The sequence below is a fragment of the Staurois parvus genome, unplaced genomic scaffold (genome assembly GCF_062004578.1).
Source record: "Staurois parvus isolate SC_StPar_1 unplaced genomic scaffold, SC_StPar_1.0 ptg000068l, whole genome shotgun sequence".
NCBI classification, from domain to species: domain Eukaryota; kingdom Metazoa; phylum Chordata; class Amphibia; order Anura; family Ranidae; genus Staurois; species Staurois parvus.
This window is the reverse complement of record NW_028317864.1, coordinates 4,752,799-4,775,000: the sequence shown is the minus strand read 5'-3', so window position 1 is coordinate 4,775,000 and position 22,202 is coordinate 4,752,799. Positions and strand designations below refer to the sequence as shown.

The 22,202-nt window shown below is 42.3% G+C and overlaps 1 protein-coding gene across 2 annotated transcripts in view; it reads left to right on the top strand.

The window, feature by feature from the left end:
• The window catches only part of ASS1 (argininosuccinate synthase 1), a 142,724-nt gene that overhangs the window by 52,630 nt on the left and 67,892 nt on the right, over positions 1-22,202 (top strand). For both annotated transcript variants that reach the window (XM_089669039.1, XM_089669040.1), the window contains 2 exons: positions 13,288-13,358; positions 16,843-16,873. In XM_089669039.1, the coding sequence (XP_089525165.1) occupies positions 13,288-13,358; positions 16,843-16,873 (102 nt within the window). The remainder of the gene's footprint in view (positions 1-13,287; positions 13,359-16,842; positions 16,874-22,202) is intronic.

Sequence of the window (22,202 nt, the reverse complement as noted above, 5' to 3'; positions counted from 1 at the left end):
ACAACACCCCTTTCAGTTTAAAAGGCATCTGGACACTGGCATAGACATGTTGCAGTGATGATGCTTTGCATTGGGGAGTGGCAACAATGATCCCCTGTCATGTTCAGCAGGCAAATGTTCAGGTCTGCCAAACGCCACCCATTCATGTAAATAAGGTTGCACCAAAACCGAACGCCAATACTAGGCTCACAGCTGCAGCACAGTATTTCCATCTGAAAAGGACATTTGGGTGTCAAAAAAAAGAAGAAAAACATAGGCATTCCAAAGGTGGCAGCATTGCATTTTTAAAGCCTGTCAACTGTGCCTGCGCCTCCCTATGAAAACCATCCACCGTGGATCGGCTGACACTATACAGATTTATGGATTACTGGAATGACCTCAGTTGGCTTGTGTTTATTATTATTTATTATTATTATTATTATACAGGATTTATATAGCACCAACACTTTGCTCAGCGCTGTACATTACAATGGGAGACAGTACAGTAACAATACAATACACGAGGGGTTCGAGGGCCCTGCTCCTAGGAGCTTACAATCTAGGAGTCAAACAGATATAACAGAATGCTTTCAGTGGCATAGTTAAAACTGGCCATATACTATGCAAATTTAAAATGGTTCATGGTGAACCTGAAAGGAGCCGGACAGAAGATTTTCCAATCCGATGCAATCACTGTTCAGGTATTCGGATAGACACTGGTGCCGGCTGTCAGGATACAATAGCCGCAGCAGGAGATTCAGCCATCTGCACTGTACAGCCCGCATAGCGAACGGAAAACTGGACTGGACGGTCAACTTAACAGAGCAAAAAGGAGAAAATCCTATAAATTCAGTCATGGGGTTTACACACACTTTAAACATTAGATGGCAGTAGGACATAATGAAAACCATGCCATCCACCAGTAGGACATAATGAAAACCATGCCATCCACCAGTAGGACATAATGAAAACCATGCCATCCACCAGTAGGACATAATGAAAACCATGCCATCCACCAGTAGGACATATTGAAAACCATGCCATCCACCAGTAGGACATATTGAAAACCATGCCATCCACCAGTAGGACATATTGAAAACCATGCCATCTACCAGTAGGACATAATGAAAACCATGCCATCCACCAGTAGGACATAATGAAAACCATGCCATCCACCAGTAGGACATAATGAAAACCATGCCATCCACTAGTAGGACATATTGAAAACCATGCCATCCACCAGTAGGACATATTGAAAACCATGCCATCCACCAGTAGGACATATTGAAAACCATGCCATCCACCAGTAGGACATATTGAAAACCATGCCATCCACCAGTAGGACATATTGAAAACCATGCCATCTACCAGTAGGACATATTGAAAACCATGCCATCTACCAGTAGGACATATTGAAAACCATGCCATCCACCAGTAGGACATTATGAAAACCATGCCATCCACCAGTAGGATATAATGAAAACCATGCCATCCACCAGTAGGACATAATGAAAACCATGCCATCAACCAGTAAACAATTCTAATTTGTAGCTATTTATGGCCATCTATGAGAAGAGTGCAGGTGAATTGGACTTGTGCACCCCATAGTACCATGCTAAAGTCAGAGGACCTTGTGAGTCACAACCCTCTACCACGCTGCACAGCCAGGCAGGTGACATCTGCGTTTCCTGGGTTCTGTGTCACCTTTCCTCCTCCAACTTGCTTATTGAAAATGAACCAGCATCATCATGCTATAAATAAATTACAAATCCCCACGATATTGAAAGAGCTGCTACCACCTATACGTGCAATCGCTATACACATAAAAAACAATCAGATAAAAGCACTTCACACCACAAACATGAAAGTAGATAGACAGCAAAATACAATAATGCAGATAAAAGAAGTCCTAAATAATGTCCCAAATGTCACACATGTGAAATATGATTATGAAGTGGTTAAGTAGAAGTCCCATACACAGTTCATTTTAAGGCGCCTTTCGTACTGGCGGACTCTGCCAAGTGGATCTGCCTGCTCAGCGGGGAATCTGTCCAATGATTCCTGCCAAGCAGGTGGAAGACAGGTCTGTGTCCATTCTGCTTGTGCAGAGCGGGCACAGCCTGCTGATCTCTATGGGACTGTCAGATATGAACAGACCACCTTAGTGTTATCCGATCTGCTAGAAGGATGGGGAACCGATCCCTCATCCGTCTGTTTTTGGCGGATAGGGTTGGATCAAATGTCGGAGGATGTAAATGGACACATGTCCGTTTACATCCGCCACTCCATAGAGTACAATGGATGGTCCAATTGGGTCCGCCTAAAAAAACTGAAAGGCAGACCTGATCAATCTACCCGTGTGAAAGGGGCCTAAAGCTGTAAGCAATTTTGATCAGGAGAATAGCTCCACGCTTGGAACACAGACCTCATTAACCCCTTGCAGAACGGACACGGACACAGCCTGCTGTTCTATATGGTGCGGTCGGATGTAAACAGACCACCTGTCCGTTTACATCCTAATGTCATCCGATCTGCTAGAAGGATGGGGAACCGATCCCCCATCCGTCTGTTTTTGGCGGATAGGATTGGATCAAACGTTGGAGGGTGTAAACTAACACATGTCCGTTTACATCCACCACTCCATAGAGCACAATGGATGGTCCAAGTGGGTCCGTCTAAAAAAACTGAAAGGCAGACCCGATAGATCTACCTGTGTGAAAGGGGCCTAAAGCTGTAAGCAATTTTGATCAGGAGAATAGCTCCACACTTGGAACACAGACCTCATTAACCCCTTGGCTCAGGCGCCTCCTGGACCTTTAAGCATATCCTGTCTCAAGACCACCATTTGCTGGGACTAACGCGTTTCGGGAGACTAACTTCCTTTCTCAGAGGGAGTTTGTCTCCCAAAACGCATTAGCATACTCTGTCTCAAGACCTCCATTTGCTGGGACTGTCTCATTGGTTCCTTGTTTGTTTACATGACCCTTGGTTTGTGAGTATACACTTCTGTCATTTTCAATAAATCCTTTTTTATCACGGTAACGCACAAGGAGAGTGCGCCCTTTTTTTGCTTTCTTCCAGTAGTATCAAGATTCCCCGACCGTTAGAGGGCCACACCTCAGCGAGTGACTGTTACCGTGTTCCTGGGATGCTTTATAGACCTGTGCGCTGGTTTTGCTTTTTTCTCTTGAACACCACACTGATTATTCATTGTCCAATGAGTAAATTGAATCCAATAAATAGTATTGTCATCTTCCCGGCAGGACAAATGTGGCTAAATAAGTTACCAATCAGCCTTCATGTTTGTATTTCAAATGTGCATGTAGCGGTTTGTCCGGGATTCTCCTTTAAGCAGCATAGGTTTTTGAGTGTTTTTTTCTGCCTCTAAACGCCCTTGCATGTTACCCTATGTTTCCATGGACCCATAGGTGTTGAGAGGCAGAAAAAAAACACTGCTAGCTCATTCAGGAGTAGCTGCGTTTTGGCAGAAAAAACATGCAATGCCTGTAAACGCATGTAAACACTTCTAAATGTGCCTAAGTGATAGGCAGGTTTAACACTTGAGCATTAATTAATTTCAATGGCAAAAATAAATGATTTTTTAGGCCTATGAAATTAACACCCAAGCGCTTAACATGCCTAAATACACACGTCTACAGGCATCAAGCGTTTTTTTCTGCCAAAACAGGAGGAAAGGTGTCTAGGAGAGATGGCAAAACGTCCAGTGTGTATGAGGCCTTAATTCCGATCTACGACGCATTCCGAGAGTGTAGGTTCACACACGGCTCCTTGCCAGCCACATAGGCTGTGTGTGGGATTCTTGTTATCTTGTGTGTGTGACAGATATGCCCTCTGGCACACCCTGAGATGGTGATTATTACCTATTCAGAATAAACAAAGAGCGGCATTAATTGACTAACAAGCTCTTGAAAACTAATGAGAGCCCCGGAGCAGTGCAGGCAGTGGAGCATGACGCTTCTGCCTGAGTCAGAGGGATGTTAGCACAGAAGACCAGCAGACCCATCTGGTATCTTCACTCACTCGGACTGTGGTGTACATAGCTTTTCCTTCCCCTTTTGTGCCCATGGCAAGGCTGGAAGGATACAGTGATGACATAATGAGCACATTAGTCCATGTTTATGGTCACCTGCTGATGTCGGTGGAGGATACTTCTAGGTGCTCTCACTCGGACTGTGGTGTACATGGCTTTTCCTTCCCCTTTTGTGTCCATGGAAAGACTGGAAGGACAAAGTGATGACATACTGAGCACATTAGTCCATGTTGTTGATGGTCACCAGCTGATGTGGGTGGAGGACACTTCTAGGTCCCCTCACTTGGACTGTGGTGTACACTGCTTTTCCTTCCCCTTTTGTGTTCATGGCAAGATTGGAAGGACAAAGTGATGACATACTGAGCACATTAGTCCATGTTAATGGTCACCTGCTGATGTGGGTGGAGGACACTTCTAGGTGCCCACAGCAGTTTCATTATTGACAATCTTGTGTGCCAATCTATTATGCTCATAAAGTTTGTATGTTCTCCCTGTCTTTCTATGGATTTCCTCCTGGCTTTGTGCATTCAACCAACAATTCAAAAGTATAGTGTTGGAGGAGAAACCATAGGGTAGCCATGAAATAGCCACTGCAGGTGGCATTTGCCCCACGACAATCTGCACCAAGGTTGTGGAGTGTGTCCTGTCATTTTCAGTCCTCTAGGTCAAGAAATGAATCACCACCTAAAAAAATGCCCCCCAAACATATGCAGTTCTATCAAATTTTTAAGGTAAATCTAAAGCCATTTTTAGGGATTTTTTTTTTGTAGGCAAGCATTAAATTCCTATTGTCAAGTTTTTATTGCTGTCTGTGTCCCTGCTGGTGAGACTTACCCTCGTTCCCTGTCCTGGAGACACCAGTGTAAGAGGAAATATTTTCAAAGTGCGGGAAATGCCTCTTATTTATTCCTATTCTAGTGACAACTGTAAGATTTTAGATTTATCATTATTTTCTGTGGACACCAGGACAAACAGAGGGGGAATAGCAAGGGGGAATAGCAGATAGCAATAAAACCCTGAACTTCACAAATTATCTGTATTGCCAACTTGTGTTGGTTCAGCTTGGCACGGTGTAAGTATTTATATCTCATACCTGAGGTGCTGTTAGGGAAGAAAACAATCATTGTAGTAGTTGGTGTTACTATAGTAATAGTGGCAATCTTCAGAATCCCGCTGGTGTTCTGTGTAAGCAGCTTCCCCTCTGAACACTGACCACAGGGGGTTGCTCACTCAGCACTGTAGCCATTCATGGAAAGTTTTGTATTTTTTTTTTCCCCCCAATAATACAAAGCATCTGCTGATTGGATGAAGATGGAGGGGACATTGTAATCTTGACCCCGTCCAATCAGAAAAAACCTTGTACTCATTAAAAAAAATATATGGTGGAAAATGGGTGGATGAAACACAGCTTTTGAAGATAATGGTAGAAATAACAGCTATTCTATATCATAGATATTCACATATAGATATTCCCATAGAGGGTTCACTGATTGGACAGAGATGGAGGGGGCATCATGATCCCGACCTTGTCCAATCAGAGAACACCTTGTATTCATTTAAAAGAATAAATGGTGGGGAATGGGTGGATGAGATGCAGCTCCTAAAGAGAATGGAAGAACTAATATACATTATAGATATCCCAATTTTTTGGAAATCTGAAGCCCCTGGGTACACTTCACAATTCAGGGAATTCTGGCCCAGTGATGGCACCTGAGTGGCTAAAACCTATGGGGAATATGTGTTTTGCAGTATGAACTTGAATGCCCTCCTTTCCCCCATTACCCTCCACTTTTTTCCTCTTTTCACCCCTCTGCACCCACTTCTTCTTTTCATCTCCATCTCGGATTTTCGATTTGGCTGAATACAGCTATAGCAATATTTTCAATGCAGTTTAATGATACATGCTATGCGCACATTGAATTTATCTAGATTGTAAGCTCGTAAGAGTAGGGCCCTCTTACCCCTCGTACGCTGTCTGTCTTTGTTGTACTGTGCCATGTATTGTCCCCCCCTATTGTACAGCGCTGAGCAAACCCTTTGGCGCTATATAAACTCGTAGTAATAATAATAATAATAATAACCAGCTTTTTGTTAGTATTCTTGTCACAATATAAAAGTATGCTACACTAAGCGGGAACTGCCTTTTGTATGCTGCAGTTTTGTACGCAGAATGTGCCATCTGTTTACTATGTGTTCCTGCCAATGGGATGTATCCTATGTTAGAAAAATTACTTTATAGAAACATAATCTTTTAAAAAATATGGTGGCAGCCAGTGCCGAATTTATAAGGGGGCAATTGTTGTAGTCCCCCTGACAGAAACACCCCCCACCCCTATGCAACAATAATCTCAAAAAATATAAAAAATTATAGAAAATAATAGAAAATAAATAATGATAAGATAATAGAAAATATATCATTATAAAAAAATAACCTTCTTTTTATTAAATGTATCTTGGGAAGTAATATTTTGCTTGCCATCATCTGTAAAATATATTTACTCTGGACTGGTATATTGTATTGTTTTTAAAAACTAGTGTGTGTGTGTGTGTGTGTGTGTGTGTATTCATGATCTCAGAACGATGTGTGACTACACACATACAAACTACAGTGACTTCCCAGCTATCCATCAAATATAGGATATGCAAACTTATTGTGCCAAGCTGGACCTATGCAATCTATATAATTCCTGGAGTTCAGTCTTTTATATATACAGTAAGTTTCCATAGAGGCCGAGTGACCCTTTTTAAATAGGAATGTATGTGTTTCCTAACTTATAGTTTGTTTTTGCCTAAAAACTTATTGGGCCTATACCCTTGCGTGCACTCTTCTTCCCACCCCCATCTGTCCCTCTGTTCCCTTCTGATTGCCTATTCTTTGCTTTGTGCCTTCAAGCTATATTTTTTGTTCAAAGGAAACCTTTTCCCTATACACTTTACACAAGCAAAGTATCAATTGAAAAGGTAAAGAGACTATGTAAGTGAGAAAGGAGTTTATACAGATCAATATCAGTTAAACCCTTGTGTTCCTTTTAAGAGGCTCCTCTCACTCCCTCACCTAAGCACCCCCCCCTCCTTTCCTAAATGACTGGAGATAAACTGTTCCATCAGCCCCCAAGGCAGCGGATTTATCAGGAATCTTTCGGAAGATAAGTAAAAGGCTGTCAGTTAACTTGGGGCCTGGCTATTTATTAACAGGTGGTAACTTTAACCAGGATTCACAGGGGCCTGCTCTCCTTTCACTGGCTGTCATTCCATTCCATTGGTTCCTCTACTGCCATTCAAAAGGGAGGCAATTCATCCATGCCACCAAGAAAAGATACAAATTGCAGAGTATGTTATGGGCTGCTCATAAAAACCTTGCAGGAACAAAGAGATAGCTGCTGAGAATCTGGAAGTCATTAGGGGGCAAATGAAAAGGGGTTACGCACATTAGGAAGGGGATCTTGCTCTTGATTAATGTCTCTCCACCCCGATTTCAAATGCTTTATAACAAAAAGAGTGTTCATAGACAGGCCAACCTCAGAGAATGATAAATGGGGGAGAGTTGCCTGTGTGCAACCAAACCGCACACTGTCAAGACCTAAGGCAACTTTTTTTCTTGACTTAGTGGGTGTTTGGATATTCAAAATGAAAGTGTTGTTGACTTTACCATGGAGGGAAGGAAAGTGTGCCAAGCTATATGATACAGAATATGTCCAACACTAGTTATCCCTTGGAGTTGGCTTATTGGCAAAAGTTGAGAATTAATCACGTAGTCAAACATTTAGGTTGCATATACGTATTGTATTTTAATGTTACATCTAATAAATGAATGTTACCAGTTTGGACAACTGGTTAAACTATATTAAATGGTAAATATTTTAGATGAGTCTATAGGGTTATGCTGAAGAGCAATCAAAAACTGTGATTGGGTGATACTCTGATTACACACCTATGTTCCCCACCGGAGGAGCAATGTAAATCAAAAGGCAATTGCATGCGTAACATTGCGTGCAAGGTTTGTGTAGATGCCATGGTAGTTGACTGGCTCATACTCAGTGATTGGGGGTATGTAGCAGGGATCAGTAATGTGGTCAAGCTCCTTCCTTTTTTACTTTTAGTAGTCATTGGGGGTATTTAGCAGGGATCAGAAATGTGGTCAAGCTCCTTCCTTTTTTACTTTTAGTATTCATATGAGATATTTTAAAGTATGCAGAGTTTATATTTTACAACGTACAGATGTGTACTGTATATAATTTAGGGCCTTCTACTTGGAAAGGCTAATTGATAGTAGACTCAGAGTCCCAATAAAGGACTCAAATCAGCTTGATAGTGAACTTCTATCCAGAATGTACTGAGCCAGATGGAATGTCTCCTTGTGTCTCAATTAGAATCCTTGGAGTTAAGGGTCTCCAAAGCTGATAAGTCAATTGCACTGAGGAGAACACAGCTAGGGGGATGATGGCTCTGATGGGGGCACAGTTGTGGGGGATGGGGGTTGATGGCATTGAAGGGAACACCGTTAGTGAGTGGCTGCGATGGGGGACACAGTCGGGGGGGGGGGGGGGGGTTGATGGCTGTGATGGGGACATAGTTGTGGGCACATTTGTATCACCTTCAGAGACATCACATCCCCCACAACTGTGTCCCCATCACAGCCATCAACCCCCCATTGATGGCTGTGATCAGGACACAGTTTATTTTGTTCGGCTCTTGAGTATATCTAAAATGTACGATGTGGCCCTCCACTTGAAGAGTTTGGAGACCCCTGCTCTAAGTTATTGGTCTTAATTCCTGCCCTCTTTTCAAGCACATGTAGACTTGACCTTAGAGGAAGATCATAGTGCATATTTAATAAGTTTGCGAAGAGAACACAGATGGCGAAAAAAAAGCCTGATGGGGATTTAACTATCCTGTAAAAAAAAAATTGGCCTTAGATAGGCTTTAATAGAAATCTCTCTACCTCTTCCCGGCATTTCCTTCCCTTTCCTTTGGTCCCTCACCACTCCATTCAGTACTTGGAGGCAGAGGAAATAAGTGGTACTATCAAGCATGGAGGAGCATGTGACTAAATCCGTGTGAAGCCCTGAGCCACTTGGAACTGTCACATGGGGAGTTAATGGCCCTATGTAAGCTACGTCTCTGGTGACTCCCAGCTAGCACAGGGATTTCTTTTCACCCCTGGACAGAGCTGTAGGAGAGTGAAATGAAATAAACCTATGCATCTCTGAAGATCTGAATTCAAGTGAACCTGTTGCTTGACTAAACCACAGATTCATTTTAAAGGGACCCGGTTACTAGGCCATTCATTTCAAGAAAAAAACTTGATTGTATGATTATATGTGGCTAAATGGTTAGCACTTCTGCCTAGCAGCATTAGGGTCGTTGGTTTGAAACCCAACCATGGAACTACCTGTATGGAGTTTGCATGTTCTCTCTGTGCCTGTGTGGGTTTCCTCCAGGTACTCTAGTATCCTCCCACACTCCATAGACATGCTGGTAGGTTAATTGGCTCCTGTCTAAATTGGCCTTAGTATGTGTATGTATTAATGTGAGTTAGGGACCTTTTTTGTACACCCCTTGAGGGTTAGGGACTGATTGGAATGTACAATATATGTAAAGCACTGTGTAAATTGACAGTGCTATATGAGTACCTGTAATAAATGAAACCTCTTATTTAACTGTAAAAGCCTCCCTTGTGTAGACATCCAATAGCCCTAAGGCTGTTGCTCTGCACCACCATTTTGGATGTGATGTCAGCAGCCCCGACAGACACAGAGCTGTCATTCAGCTGGAACTCTATAACATTCCCCTTCACTCCACCCCAGCAGCTATATAAATGGTTTATTAGGGAGGTGAAGGGAGGGGCAGAGGAGCGGGGCCAGCACAGACAGGAATGAGATACTCCCAGAAAAGGAGAGGGTGGTTATAAACTGCAAGGAAAACTGGGCTGTGAGGGGGTTTAACCTTTTCTGGAGTGATCAGATTTTCAAAGAAAGTTCAAAAGATCATGGCCAAGGATCAAAGATCACTTGCAAAAAATGGAAAAACTCTACGAGTAAGCATTTAAATTGCTTGATTTTTCTTTTTTTGTGTTTAATGTTGGTGACAGGGTCTCTTGAAAGTAAAAAGTGCAATAAGAACTCAAACTACACAAGAAAATTTGCCTTTTCTGCCATATATTCTAGTATTGTGTGCCCGCCGTGTCCTGGCAAAGAGAGCCACCAAAAACATGTAGGCGCTGACAAGAGCGATCGGCAGCACATTATAATGAAGGACAAGTCTATGTAACAATGAAGTGTCTCAGGGCTGGTGACATCTTCATTAGAGCAGCTCAGGGCTTACTTTAAATAAACTGGGCAGCTCATAAGTTTGAATGGCTTTACAGAGACCTCTGAGCTAAACATTAGCCAGCAGCCTTTCCTCACATGTGGGTGGCATTGGCCTGCGCCTATTAAGACAAAGCTTTGGGAGTGGACGCAGGGGGGCCCTTTTTTTTTTTTTTTTTTTTTTTTCCCCCTCTTTGTTCTGTTTATTGCTTACCCTTCATTGCTCGGCCCAGTGAGGGGGACACATTCTGTGCAAGCTTGCAGACCACCTATGGGGGGCCCCACCTAGGCCCCAGTTGGGATCCACGTCTTCCTGCTATGAGTTTGTTAACATATTAGCGGCCCCACTGAGACAGAAGCAATTTCGAGTTATTCCGAGCAGTCGGAGTGCTGCAGACGTGGCTAACGATGGTAGAAAAAGGTTTTTTTTTTTTTTTTGAGTGTACGGGAGGAATACATCAACGATGTTACTTGAAGTGTAAGGTTTTTGTGCTGAACTTGTGATTAAATTCAGAGACTGTGCCCACGTTTATAATGCATAGAATCTATTGACTATTCGAACTCATATATGTCCGTGCTCGCTCACTTGTACATACAGCCCTCTTACTATGCATAGGCTGCCGCGAGTGTGTGGACCCTTTTTTTCTTGGCTGCAGAAATGAGCAGGTCTCGGGATTATCACTGAGCAAGCAGAGGTATTCAATGTGAGCTAATTGACAGCTTAAAGTGTCACTCCGTCTGTGATTTGATTCTCAAAAACAGGGCAGTGAAATCAAAATTACGTTCAACACCTATTTAGTTTCATTTAAAGTGTATTTAAACCCTAACATTAAATTTCTTTCATTGGGTCTCTTTAGATCTGTTAACTATTCCATTAAAAGCATTTTGATATCTTTTCAATACATAAAGAAAAAAAAAAAAGTTGATCCTGCCAAAATTGTTGTCAGCTGGGAACTTCTTGTGCCCTCTGCCTGTGCTCCACTCTTATCAGTTACATTTTGCCCAGCTATCCCTGAGGACTACAGAATGCCTCCCCCTATGTTATGGAAAAGAGGGGCTACGTGGTACTCCTTACCTCCATAGCTAAACTACAGTAAGTGAGTGTTTGTCACCCTAGGACAGGAAGTGTGTTATTGGCACTGTATAAAAATAAAGTGAAAAAAGCTTAAAAAAGAAAACAAATGCAGCCACTACATATACAGGCTGGTGGGTTGCAATCTATTACATTTTTGTTAATGTATTTAGATAAGCTTTAGGTGAACCTGTACTTTTCCAATGCAGGGTAAAGCAACAGGTAATTTTAATCTCCCCCTTCCTCACTGCCTGTACTCGCCTATCTTTCACTACCTAGGAATATAGTGTACAAGATCTGTGTTAAGCCTGGCTTTACTCCTATGTGTTAGAGTAATGCATGGATGTGTTATCCTGTGTATTGCCTCAATGCATGTTCAGGCACAATGCAATATACAGTGCATTAAGGTGTCATTCCTTTATAATGGCACCCCAGTGGTATAAGTACAGTAGCCTGCAAACCCACCTGGGCTGTAGAGTACCTCAATGCACAGCATTAAAAAAATGCAGCAGGGACTTTTTTTTTCTGCATCACCTTGCGTGAACTGCCTATGCCAAAATGGGCCACCTAGTGTACCTTTAAAGTGGTTGTACGCGTCAGACATGAAATCTGAACAAAGCATATCCCTCTATGGTGTGTATTTGTCACAATCCAGAGTGTCATTTCTGTCTGCTGCTTCATTTCTCTGCTAGAAGCGTGAGTCTTTTCTGATGAATTTTCCTGACGCCAAGAGAAAAATGGTGACAGGGGAGGGACCTCCAGCAGATTGACATCCTCAGCTCTGTTCCTGTGTGCTGTGTAAAGGGCGTCTCTTTCCTCCAATCTGCTCTCAGAGCTCTACTCACTGATGTAACTTCAGCTGTTATCCTCCTGCATTTGAGAGCTAAGAGATCCTATGTAAATTCTGCACTTTGAATGCATGTAGGTAACAGATGGATGTAGATAAACAGGTACAACTTATGTAGGATAATTTTGTTTCATTTCTGTGAATCACCTTCACTGGGTATATCCAAGGGTTTACAACCACTTTAACACAAAGCATGGTCACATTAAAACCGCATGCTAAAATACAATACGTTAAAGTCCATGTAGTAACAGAATGTACAGGTGTGAAGGGGCCCTTCACTGTAAGTTGATCAGGTCAAAAGGATAGGGGCTCTTCTGTCTAGGTGCTTACAAATTGGCTGCAGCTTTGACTGATTTCTCCCATTTTATACATAGTCAGGAATTGTTTTTGTATTTAGAATAATTCCATATTTATGTCTATTGACTATTTCAAGAATATTTTTCACATCTCACAAATGACCGTCTAAGGCAGTGGTTCTCAACCTGTGGGTCGTGACCCCTTTGGGGGTCGAACGACCCTTTCACAGGGGTCCCCTAAGACCATCAGAAAACACATATTTCCGATGTGTAAAGAGCAGCTGCTGTGTAGAAAGCAGCTGCTGTTTTGAAAGCAGCTACTCTGTTAAAAGCAGCTACGGTGTTGAAAGCAGCAGTATTGGAGGTAAAACGACACTCATGAATTATAATTACTGGGTAAATAATTTTATGGTTGGGGGTCACCACAACATGAGGAATTGTATTAAAGGCATTAGGAAGGTTGAGAACCACTGGTCTAAGGGCAGATTTTTCAATTATTTGTGTCACTTCAGTGCAAACTTTCAAATATTGCATGCTTGGGAGGTGCGGACATAGCATACAACTTGTATCTACAGAAATGCTTCCCATGGGCTCACATGTTGGGCCAATCTGGTTTTATTTTTGATGTTCAAATACGGTTGAATGATGACCTACATTGAACGGGTGGGGGGGGGTAATGTAGAATGAAAATGGCATTTCACCATAGGATTAATAGTGTGCATTTCTCTTTTCAGAAACATGGTATACCTGTACCTGTGACACCCAAGAGCCCCTGGAGTATGGATGAGAACCTCATGCATATTAGGTAACTTGGCTCCCAACTGTCCCTCGTTTGGAGGAATGGTCCCTCTTTGGGAATCGAATCCCTCTCCCCTTGTTTCTTTCTCAGATTTCCCTCTTTTGGTCTGATTTTATAGACCTCTATAAAGTACACTACCAATCTTCAGCTTCCCCCCCCCCCCCCCCCCCCCCACACACACACACACATTTTTTTAAGCCATGGCTTACCAGGTGGTGGGTTCTGCAAAGTTCAGATACTCACCAACCCAGCAAATCCAGCGTTGTTTTGCTGAGATCCTCTTGTCTTCTGCCACCACTCAGTCCCATGCTGCCATGTTCTTTGTGACATTATCGGGAGTCTCCTCATAATGGTCAGCTAGGTCCCCACTGTGAATGAAGGATTATGCCTTCTGGGACATGTGACGTCCATATCCCAGAGGCACAGAGAGCATGGTGCACGTCCTTCTCCTAGGTGAGTGACATGCATGGGGGATGGGCCTTAGCAATTTACATTAAAAAATGGTACATTTACATAAAAAAATGGTAAATAGCCAAAAAAACCCTCAAAAACATTATTTGTTTAGCTGAGAGGAGTACGGGTGTAGACAATGGAACTTTGTATAGAGGGTGAAAATCTGCTTTAACTACAAAACGTGCTATACTACACCAACCACTGTTCACTCCAACCTTGACATTGTTCCATTTGTTATTTTAAAGTAATTTAAGGAAGGTAATAGTGTATAAAAATAAATAAATAAATAAAAACTTGTGGGTTTAACCAGTCAGATTTTACATACTAATTCTTCATAGTCCACATAACTGGGGTTTGTCCTTTGCTTACATAGTTTGTGCTGAAAGGTGTCCCTCTTTATCATTCAGAGTTGGGAAGTATGGGTAACTGATTCTTTTTGGGGAGATCTCTGGGCTCCTAGTACAGGGCTTGCTCAACGCACTCAAAATGCACTGTTAGGCCAGCCACAGATTGTTGAAATCTTGGCCAGTTCAGCAGGAATTGGCCGCGATTCGAACCATCTTTGGGCAGACTGAAGGTACCAAGTTGCTTCTACTTTGGTACAACCAGCTTGCTGTATTTACTTGTGATTATCGCTAGTGGCTGCCATAGCTGCTAGCAACAATCATTGTCTTCTCCCAGTGGGACAGCTTCCTCCCTTTGCCCCCCCTCCCCCATCAGGAGAAGACAATAGCTCAGCAGGAGGGATTCCCCTATCAGCACTGTTTGTGTTGATGGGGGAATCATGGGGATTTCTTTTCTGCAACTCATAGTTGCAGGAAAAAAATTTGTACTGTCTATGGCCTGCCTTAAGTAAAATGGCATTGCTTTCAATGTTGCCATTTCACTGCGCTGCGTTTTGTGTGTGCTTAAAAAAAAATTGCACAGATTGAACAATGGAAGGGGGGGAAGCTTCCCTCTTACAAAAACAGGTCCTGGACTGTTCTTTTCCTGAAAGCCGTCAGTTGTTGCAGTTCAGTAGCAACTGCCCTTTAAAAGTGAGGAACTAGCAGCCCCTCAAAAATCACTTTACTTCTCATAGCTACATGCAGGGACATCTTCTTCTCTCCTCCTTCAGAGCTGCTCTGAGCTCTACAGCCTGCAAGCATTACCAACCCTTCTGGCTTCTTGGTAGATCTCCCAGGAAAAGGATAAAGGATTGAGCCTGTTCTTGGAAAGCTTGCTACGTTTGGCAGTCTTTCCCCTTGTAGATTCCAAAGTGTACTGTTGTACTCACACTGTCCTCCTTGCTCCCTGCTGCTCCAGGCCTTTACCCCAACTAGATCCGCCTCTTAGTAGAATATATCCTCCTGAACCAGCCTGAGCCCAGCCTAGTGGTTGCCCCCCCCAGACCTAGGGGACCCCTCTTAGACACCAAGTCTCCTCAGCACTCCATCTTCCACCTGACTCGCCTGTCAACCTGACGCTCCCATATTTATAGGCCAGTCCACCACTCTGCCAGTGCCTCAAAACCTGGGATTGGCCAGACCCCTCCATGAATACGCAGATTAGACCTCCACCTCTATCTTTTTACCGACCTCTGGAAGATTCTGTGGTCCTCCGGAGTCAGGAGGAGGCGATAGAGCCACAACCTGTAGAGTCATCCAGCTGACCTGCAATAACCCAACCTTAATCACATGACCCACACAACTACCATGAGTCACACAATGATTTTGCCCATAATACATTACACTATTTTAGTAGCATACTAGAGGGTGCTACATGCACAAGACCTCCACTTGATGCACCAGCAAGATGACCATCAATAAAACAACCACTTACTGTACTGTTGTGCATTGAAAGGTGACCAGTGGGTAACCTGTATATTAGTGCTCTAATAGGCAGAAGGATAAGTGACAGTTGTAGATGTTCAACCTACACCCCTCTGACCCTTAAAGTAGAACAATGGGCAAAAGTTTTTTATTTTGGATAGAGAAAGGGAGAATTATGACCCCTGTCAGATTTTTTTTTTTTTTTTTTTGCCATCTGTATCCCATTGCAGAAATTTCCCTTTACTTCCTGTCCCATAGCCAAACAGGAAGAGAGAGGAAATCCCTGCAAATGAAGGGAATTCCTTGTGCCCCCCAGGTCACCAGAACTAGTATCCCCATTGGAAGATTTCCCCTCTATTACTTTTCTGGGGACAACCCAAAATTTGGGATTTTCTTTCACTACTTTCACTTTTGATGATGGTAAACAGGACAAATAGAGAGGGCGAATCTCCCTAATGGGGGCATAGACAGCAACAAAAACTGACAGGTATTCTAATCCCTCTCCACTCTATCCAAAACTAAGAAAAAAAAAAAGGGTTGACTTTAGTTATTATTATTATTATTATTATAATACAGTATTTATAAAGCGCCAATAGTTCGCTCAGCGCTGTACATTACTAGTTAAATGTTAATGGTCTACAGCTGTACAGAATCGGGACTCTCCACCCCAAGAGCCTGTTCCTTTGCCCCCCACCTTCCACTTTGACCTTTCCCTTCTTCCCCTTGCTTTCTACACCTCTTCCTCCATCCTACACTTACCCCCAGCACTTCTCTTCCCTTGAACCCCTTCATAAATACAAGACTCCCTTTTTTCCAAAGGTTTTCAGTTGTCTTTACAATATGCCACTCATGCAAACTTACCCTCTTTGGGTAACCACTGGGTGAGCCATATAAGAGTGAACAACCTTAGGGGTTGGCCCACCATTGGAGGTGCACACCGATCTACACCACTCACGTCCTCCATCATCAAGACTACTAGCATTTAATAAATGGCATAACTGGAGCCTGGAACACTATCCTTGCCTACCCCTTTTCCCCTCCAGAATCGTATTTTATGTGACAATTATAACTTGTGACCCCTGTTGTACCTTGAAAATTATTTGGAACAAAAGAAAATGCTCATTGTCCCATGCATTGTATTGTGAACGAGGCCTTAGGTTTATTTTGTCTAATATTACTCAACTGCAGCAACAAGTCTAATTTTAACTATGTTGTTTTCTTTTCAGCTATGAAGGTGGGATCTTGGAAAACCCAAAGGTGAGTGTGGAATTCAGTCTTATTATCCAAATTTAAATTCTACAAATTGATGGATGCTTTGTGCACCTGATCATGTGTAGACCTCCAACATTGGCCTTATCAGAGCCCTTTCTATGGAAAACGAGAAAAAAAAGTTGGTTTTACATTACCTTTTAAAAGGGAAGTATGCTTTGTTATCAGAAAACACATAGTTAAGTTATTTTTTGTGTTTGCCTTAACGTTCTCATTTGTTCATGCTGTCGCTCATGATATTTTTGCCATTGCAATAAATGCAGAGGATTTCAGATTAGCCACTAGAGGGAGCTCACTAATGCAAAACTCGCTCTTCTCTGCCGAAACTGTTTAGCTATCAGCCACTCGGGGAGTGCATTGTTTTTGATGACTTAGCTGACTCCCAAACTTGCATTGTGTGACTGAGCAGAAAGTGCAACCACTGCTTAGCACTGCAAGACGGGAAGCAAAACATATGTATGTAATGAGCAAATCTGGCTGCCCAGGAGTACAAACTGTATATAATGAACTACTATACTTAGAAAGTATTTTTTTTATTTAACACATAATTAAAAAGTTATTTATATCAGACTGATCCATTTTGTTTATCTAAAAAAAAAATATGAAAAGGCTGTGAATTGCCTTGAAATAAATATACATTTTCTGTCCTGGGGAGCTAACAATCTATAATGAAGTGGTTCATTGAGATACAGGGAAGCCTCCAGCCCAGTGAGTGAACAAGACATTGTCTTCATGCTCTGACAGTCACTAAGAGCTAGGTAAACGATCCGTCAGCACTAATTACACTATCAGTCAGAGCGAACAAGCCTGCGGGGCAGGGAAGGAGCCTGGAGATGAGCCATGCTGTGGCAGAAGCAAGAATCCACTTTGTTCCAATATTATGATAAACATTTCAGTCTCTGATCAGCTTGTCAGCCCAAGTGGCTGGCCTGTTTAACCCCGGCATGCAGCAAAACGTACTCAGATCCACATAGATCTTCCTAGACCTCACTTGTTATTCTTTGCTGTGTTAAGATGCCAGTGGGAGAACGTTTGTATGGTCAGATCAGGGAATGTCTGCATGTCTGTGGGTTTCCCCCAATGCCTCCTGTTGGAACCCACTTGGAGAAACCGTTTGAATAGTACTGAGATCTAATGCCCGCAGAGCTCCTCTCCATAGGTTCACATCATCTGTACGACAGTAGTTCAGTGGTTAGATCGCGCATGCAGGGCTGGTCTCCATTCAAAGCTTGTAGCTACCGGCAGAAAAATTTACAAGGCTCATTATGAAGTCTGGAGCGACAGAGAATATAAAATGATGTTGTCCAAAGCAACCAGTCTGGCTTTAGCTTTCCGTACCTATCCAGAATTGGGTACATGTGGCCTGATTGGCAGATCCAGGCAATATCATGTACAGTTGAAAAGAAATTGTCATTAATGGATAAATGAGGCCTTTGCATTACAGTATTAATATTTTCTATCAGAATCCTTTTATTTTTTAATTTATCGAAGCAAAGTGAAAAGGTTGTTGGTGTCCATGCTTTGCGGTACTGTGCCCTGAGTTTGAAGCCCTAGCAGGAACACATTGTGCTGCAATTTATCAATCGAAAAAGCTATCTGCCAAAGCATTATAGATATATTTCTGGAAAGTGTGTGTCTATCTATTGGCTTTTCTATCTCTCTTTGTCTGTTTTATCAATTCATTTTGGAGCATTTTTCTAAATCTACTTCTATCTTTATTTTTTTGTTCACTACTAACTACCTTTTTAAGATGTTTCCTTAGAAATGTCTGTCGGTCTATCTATCTACCTATCTATAATTTTGGGTATTTTTCTCTAAAAAGTATCTACGTATAAGCAGTCTAAGCGTTATATTTATATACACACACACACACACTGTGTATTTTTCTCCTTATCTGTAGTTTTACAGATGCATTCCTCAAAGTATCTATCTATCTATCTATCTATCTATCTATCTATCGTTTTGGAGATTTATCTCTAAAAAATATCTACCTCTATCTTGCTCATCTGTCTGCTAAGAGTATTAGCATTTTTCTACCTTTTTATCTTGTCTAAGTACTGCTGTCTATTTGTCTATCTCTAACTTTCCATCATCTCTCCATCTCTCTATTTCTCTTCCTATCTGCAGTTATAGAGCTGTATCCCTGCAAATCATTATCTATCTATCTATCTATCTATCTATCTATCTGCCCGGCATCTCTCTTCTCAGGTACCTTGTCCTCTTAGGCCGTATGCTGCCAACTGCATGGATTTATAAAGAAAGAGAAAGGGAAAAAAAACAGATGGTTGGGTCATTTTCTGCCTCCATGAGAGCTGATTGAGGAGCAATGAGGCATTCTAATGTTAGAAAGATAGAAATTTACTTGCTTTAACTTCATATGGCGCTTTGAAAGAGTTCATTCAGACCGGGACACAACAACATCAACGGGGTGAATAAAACCATTGACGGCACAAGCGGCCTTACACTAGCATTCACTTCATGGCCCATTTGCTGCTAATCTGTTCACCCCTCTCTGCTGCCACCTCTCCCTTTTCTCTCACACTCTTTTCTTCCTCCCCTTCTCTCCTCATTCTCCCCCTACTTATTGCTCCTTCCCCCCCACCTACGACTCTTTCCCCTTATTTTTATTATTATTATTTTTGGCTGCATATTTTTTTTTCTTTCCTCTTCTTTTTTTTTTTTTCCGCCTCTGTTCCTTCCTCGATGACATCGCTGCAGCAGCCCCCCTGCCGGGCCGGATAAATGGAAAAGCCTGCGATACAGTGGCACCGATGACATGTCATTTGAACCGAAGGCTTTGAAAAGAAAAATAAAAAAAAAGTGGCTGACAATAAAAGGCAATGGCGAGACCGGGTTGTCGCTTTATTTCTATTTGGTTATTTTATTTAATAGAGGTTGTCAGCGGTGGAAGGTTTGAAAATTGGCCTCTAAGTGACTTTGATTTCCAGTGTTTAGTAAAGAGATTTGAATTGGGATATTTTGCGGCTGCCCTGCAGACCCGACCCCCTTTTCACTTAGCCTGACCTTACCAGCCAATCTAGTGTTCAAGTTTTTTTCTTTTCTCTCTTGCTTTTCCTGACACATGGCATGGAACAATAGGTGGTAAACTTTAGGTTTTGGATAAGTGCCTTGCCCGTCCATCTGCCTGTTTGTATGCAGTACTGTTCAAAAGCATTTGCTCTGGGGCCCCTGGTTCTTGGAGCCCAATGCTGAAACAAATAGGAAGCAGTAGATGGTTACTAAACAAAAATGTGTTTTTTTGTGGTTGTTTCTAATGACAGAGCTTGAGGGGTCTTGTAAAAAGAAACCATTAACAGGCTCAACTCCTAAACCAGACAACCGAATAATTTGTTGTCTGTGCTTATCCTGATGGCATGGGCGCTTTGTCAACAAGCTGCACTTGCTCCCTTCCCTTCATTTTCATTTAGTCACCAGGGGAGAAAAAACTAGCTGGTACTTTTGGGTAGAAGGAGCATGTGATTCATTCTATGTGACAGAACTGGCAATTGGGCCAACACTGTCACATGGTGGTGGGGAGAGCCCTTTACATTCTGTAAGCTTCAAATGGAGCATTTAAAAAGAACTAATAATGGGCTGTCTCTCTTGGGGTGTAAATTGAAGGTGGGAAAGCAAAATAAAGGTAAGAGTATTTCAGATAATCTATTGTCTTGTCCTGCATTGTTCTATTGTAATCAGTAGGAGCCATGCAGTGTCTGTACCTTCACTATTGCATCAAAAAAAGCATCCAATAAAGAGCACATGAAGAAAGGCTTTTGTAGAGAGACTTTCTTTTTTTTTGTTCCTGAATTGGACTGGCACAACTTTGACATGAGTGTGAGTATGGCAAGCCAATGCTCCTATTATCTCACCGTAAATTAGCAATAATATCTGAATTTAAATTTGGCCTCTTGCAATCCCCTGTACAGCAAGGCTTAGCCTGGGGGCAACAGTCTAAGCAAGTAGCCAGTTGCTCCTTTAATGTTCTATCCCAGGTTAGGGAGTGTCCTGGACCAGGTTGTAACACGTAAAATGGAATTATACTCACCTCTGATCTAGTAATTGCTCATCCACAAGCTCCCTTGCCATCTTCTTGAGATCTTCAGCCATCTTGATTGACATGGTTGAGGTGATGTAACACCTGCACGTGCACAGGAGTTAAAGTGGTTCTGAAGTTGACCGTTTTTTTTACCGTAATGCATTCTTTGCATTAAGGTACCCCCCCCCCCATTCCTAAACACTTACCTGACTCCCCTTAGGGAGGCCATAGACTATTATTATTATTATTATTATACAGTATTTATAAAGCGCCAATAGTTCGCTCAGCGCTGTACATTACAGACTATTCAGTATTCTTTCCTGCAAGTGCTGACTGTGTTGATGGTTGAATCCCTTCTGGGGGGGCACAGGGAGCTGTCCCGGCCGGGATAACACTGTGATTACCGCATGTGAAAATCCAACAGGCTGGTTGTACCCAAGTCATACAACAATCAAATTAGGTACAGTCAGCCTGTCCATATATGATCTCAATCTTAGCCAGTCCTGCTAAGCCGGCTGAGATTTGAACCGTCTATGACCGGCTTTACTGTTCCTGCACTGTCTTGTCACCTTCTCCTTCTCACAGGAGACACTGACAGCAGTGGAAACCATAGGCTTCTACTGTTCTCTGTCATACTCTTGTGACTCAATCAACCCGGCTCAGGAGCACACATGCACAGCTTGCTAAGGAGGCATCCAGAGCAGGGAGAAGGTGACCGTGCAGGCAGGAGACTGCCAGAAGAGCAGAAGACGGTGCTTTCTGTGCAATATAGTTGCTCAGAGCAGGTAAGTATGACCGCTTTTTTAGTAAGAAAAAAAAAAAATCACTTTATTCATTCCATCACCCTGCAGATTCTGTAATTGTACACTAAGGAACTCATGCAAAGCATTTGCTAGGAGGAAGGTGATAATCGTTTATTGCAGATGATTGACTAAAGGTAAAAAAGGCTGTTCACTTTGCAAGAGAGTTTTCCCTGAACTTAATAAACATGGTGAACATTCACTATGCAAAAGGATATTCAATTAATGTGCGAGGAAAATGGGGTTTGGTAGCGGTACACCATAAACATTTTTACGGACCGAGGAGCGAGGAGGTGCACTATAGTTCACACAATTTTTGTTTAAAAATCCTTTTTTTCCATATTTAATTTTTTCTTTACCTTTTTATAACATTGGTAGCACAATAGCACTGGGTTGGTAGTGTTACACCATAAACATTCTTACTAACAATCAACCCCATTGTGTCTCTTCTGCGATAGCAAAAAGCTGCTCACAGATTTTA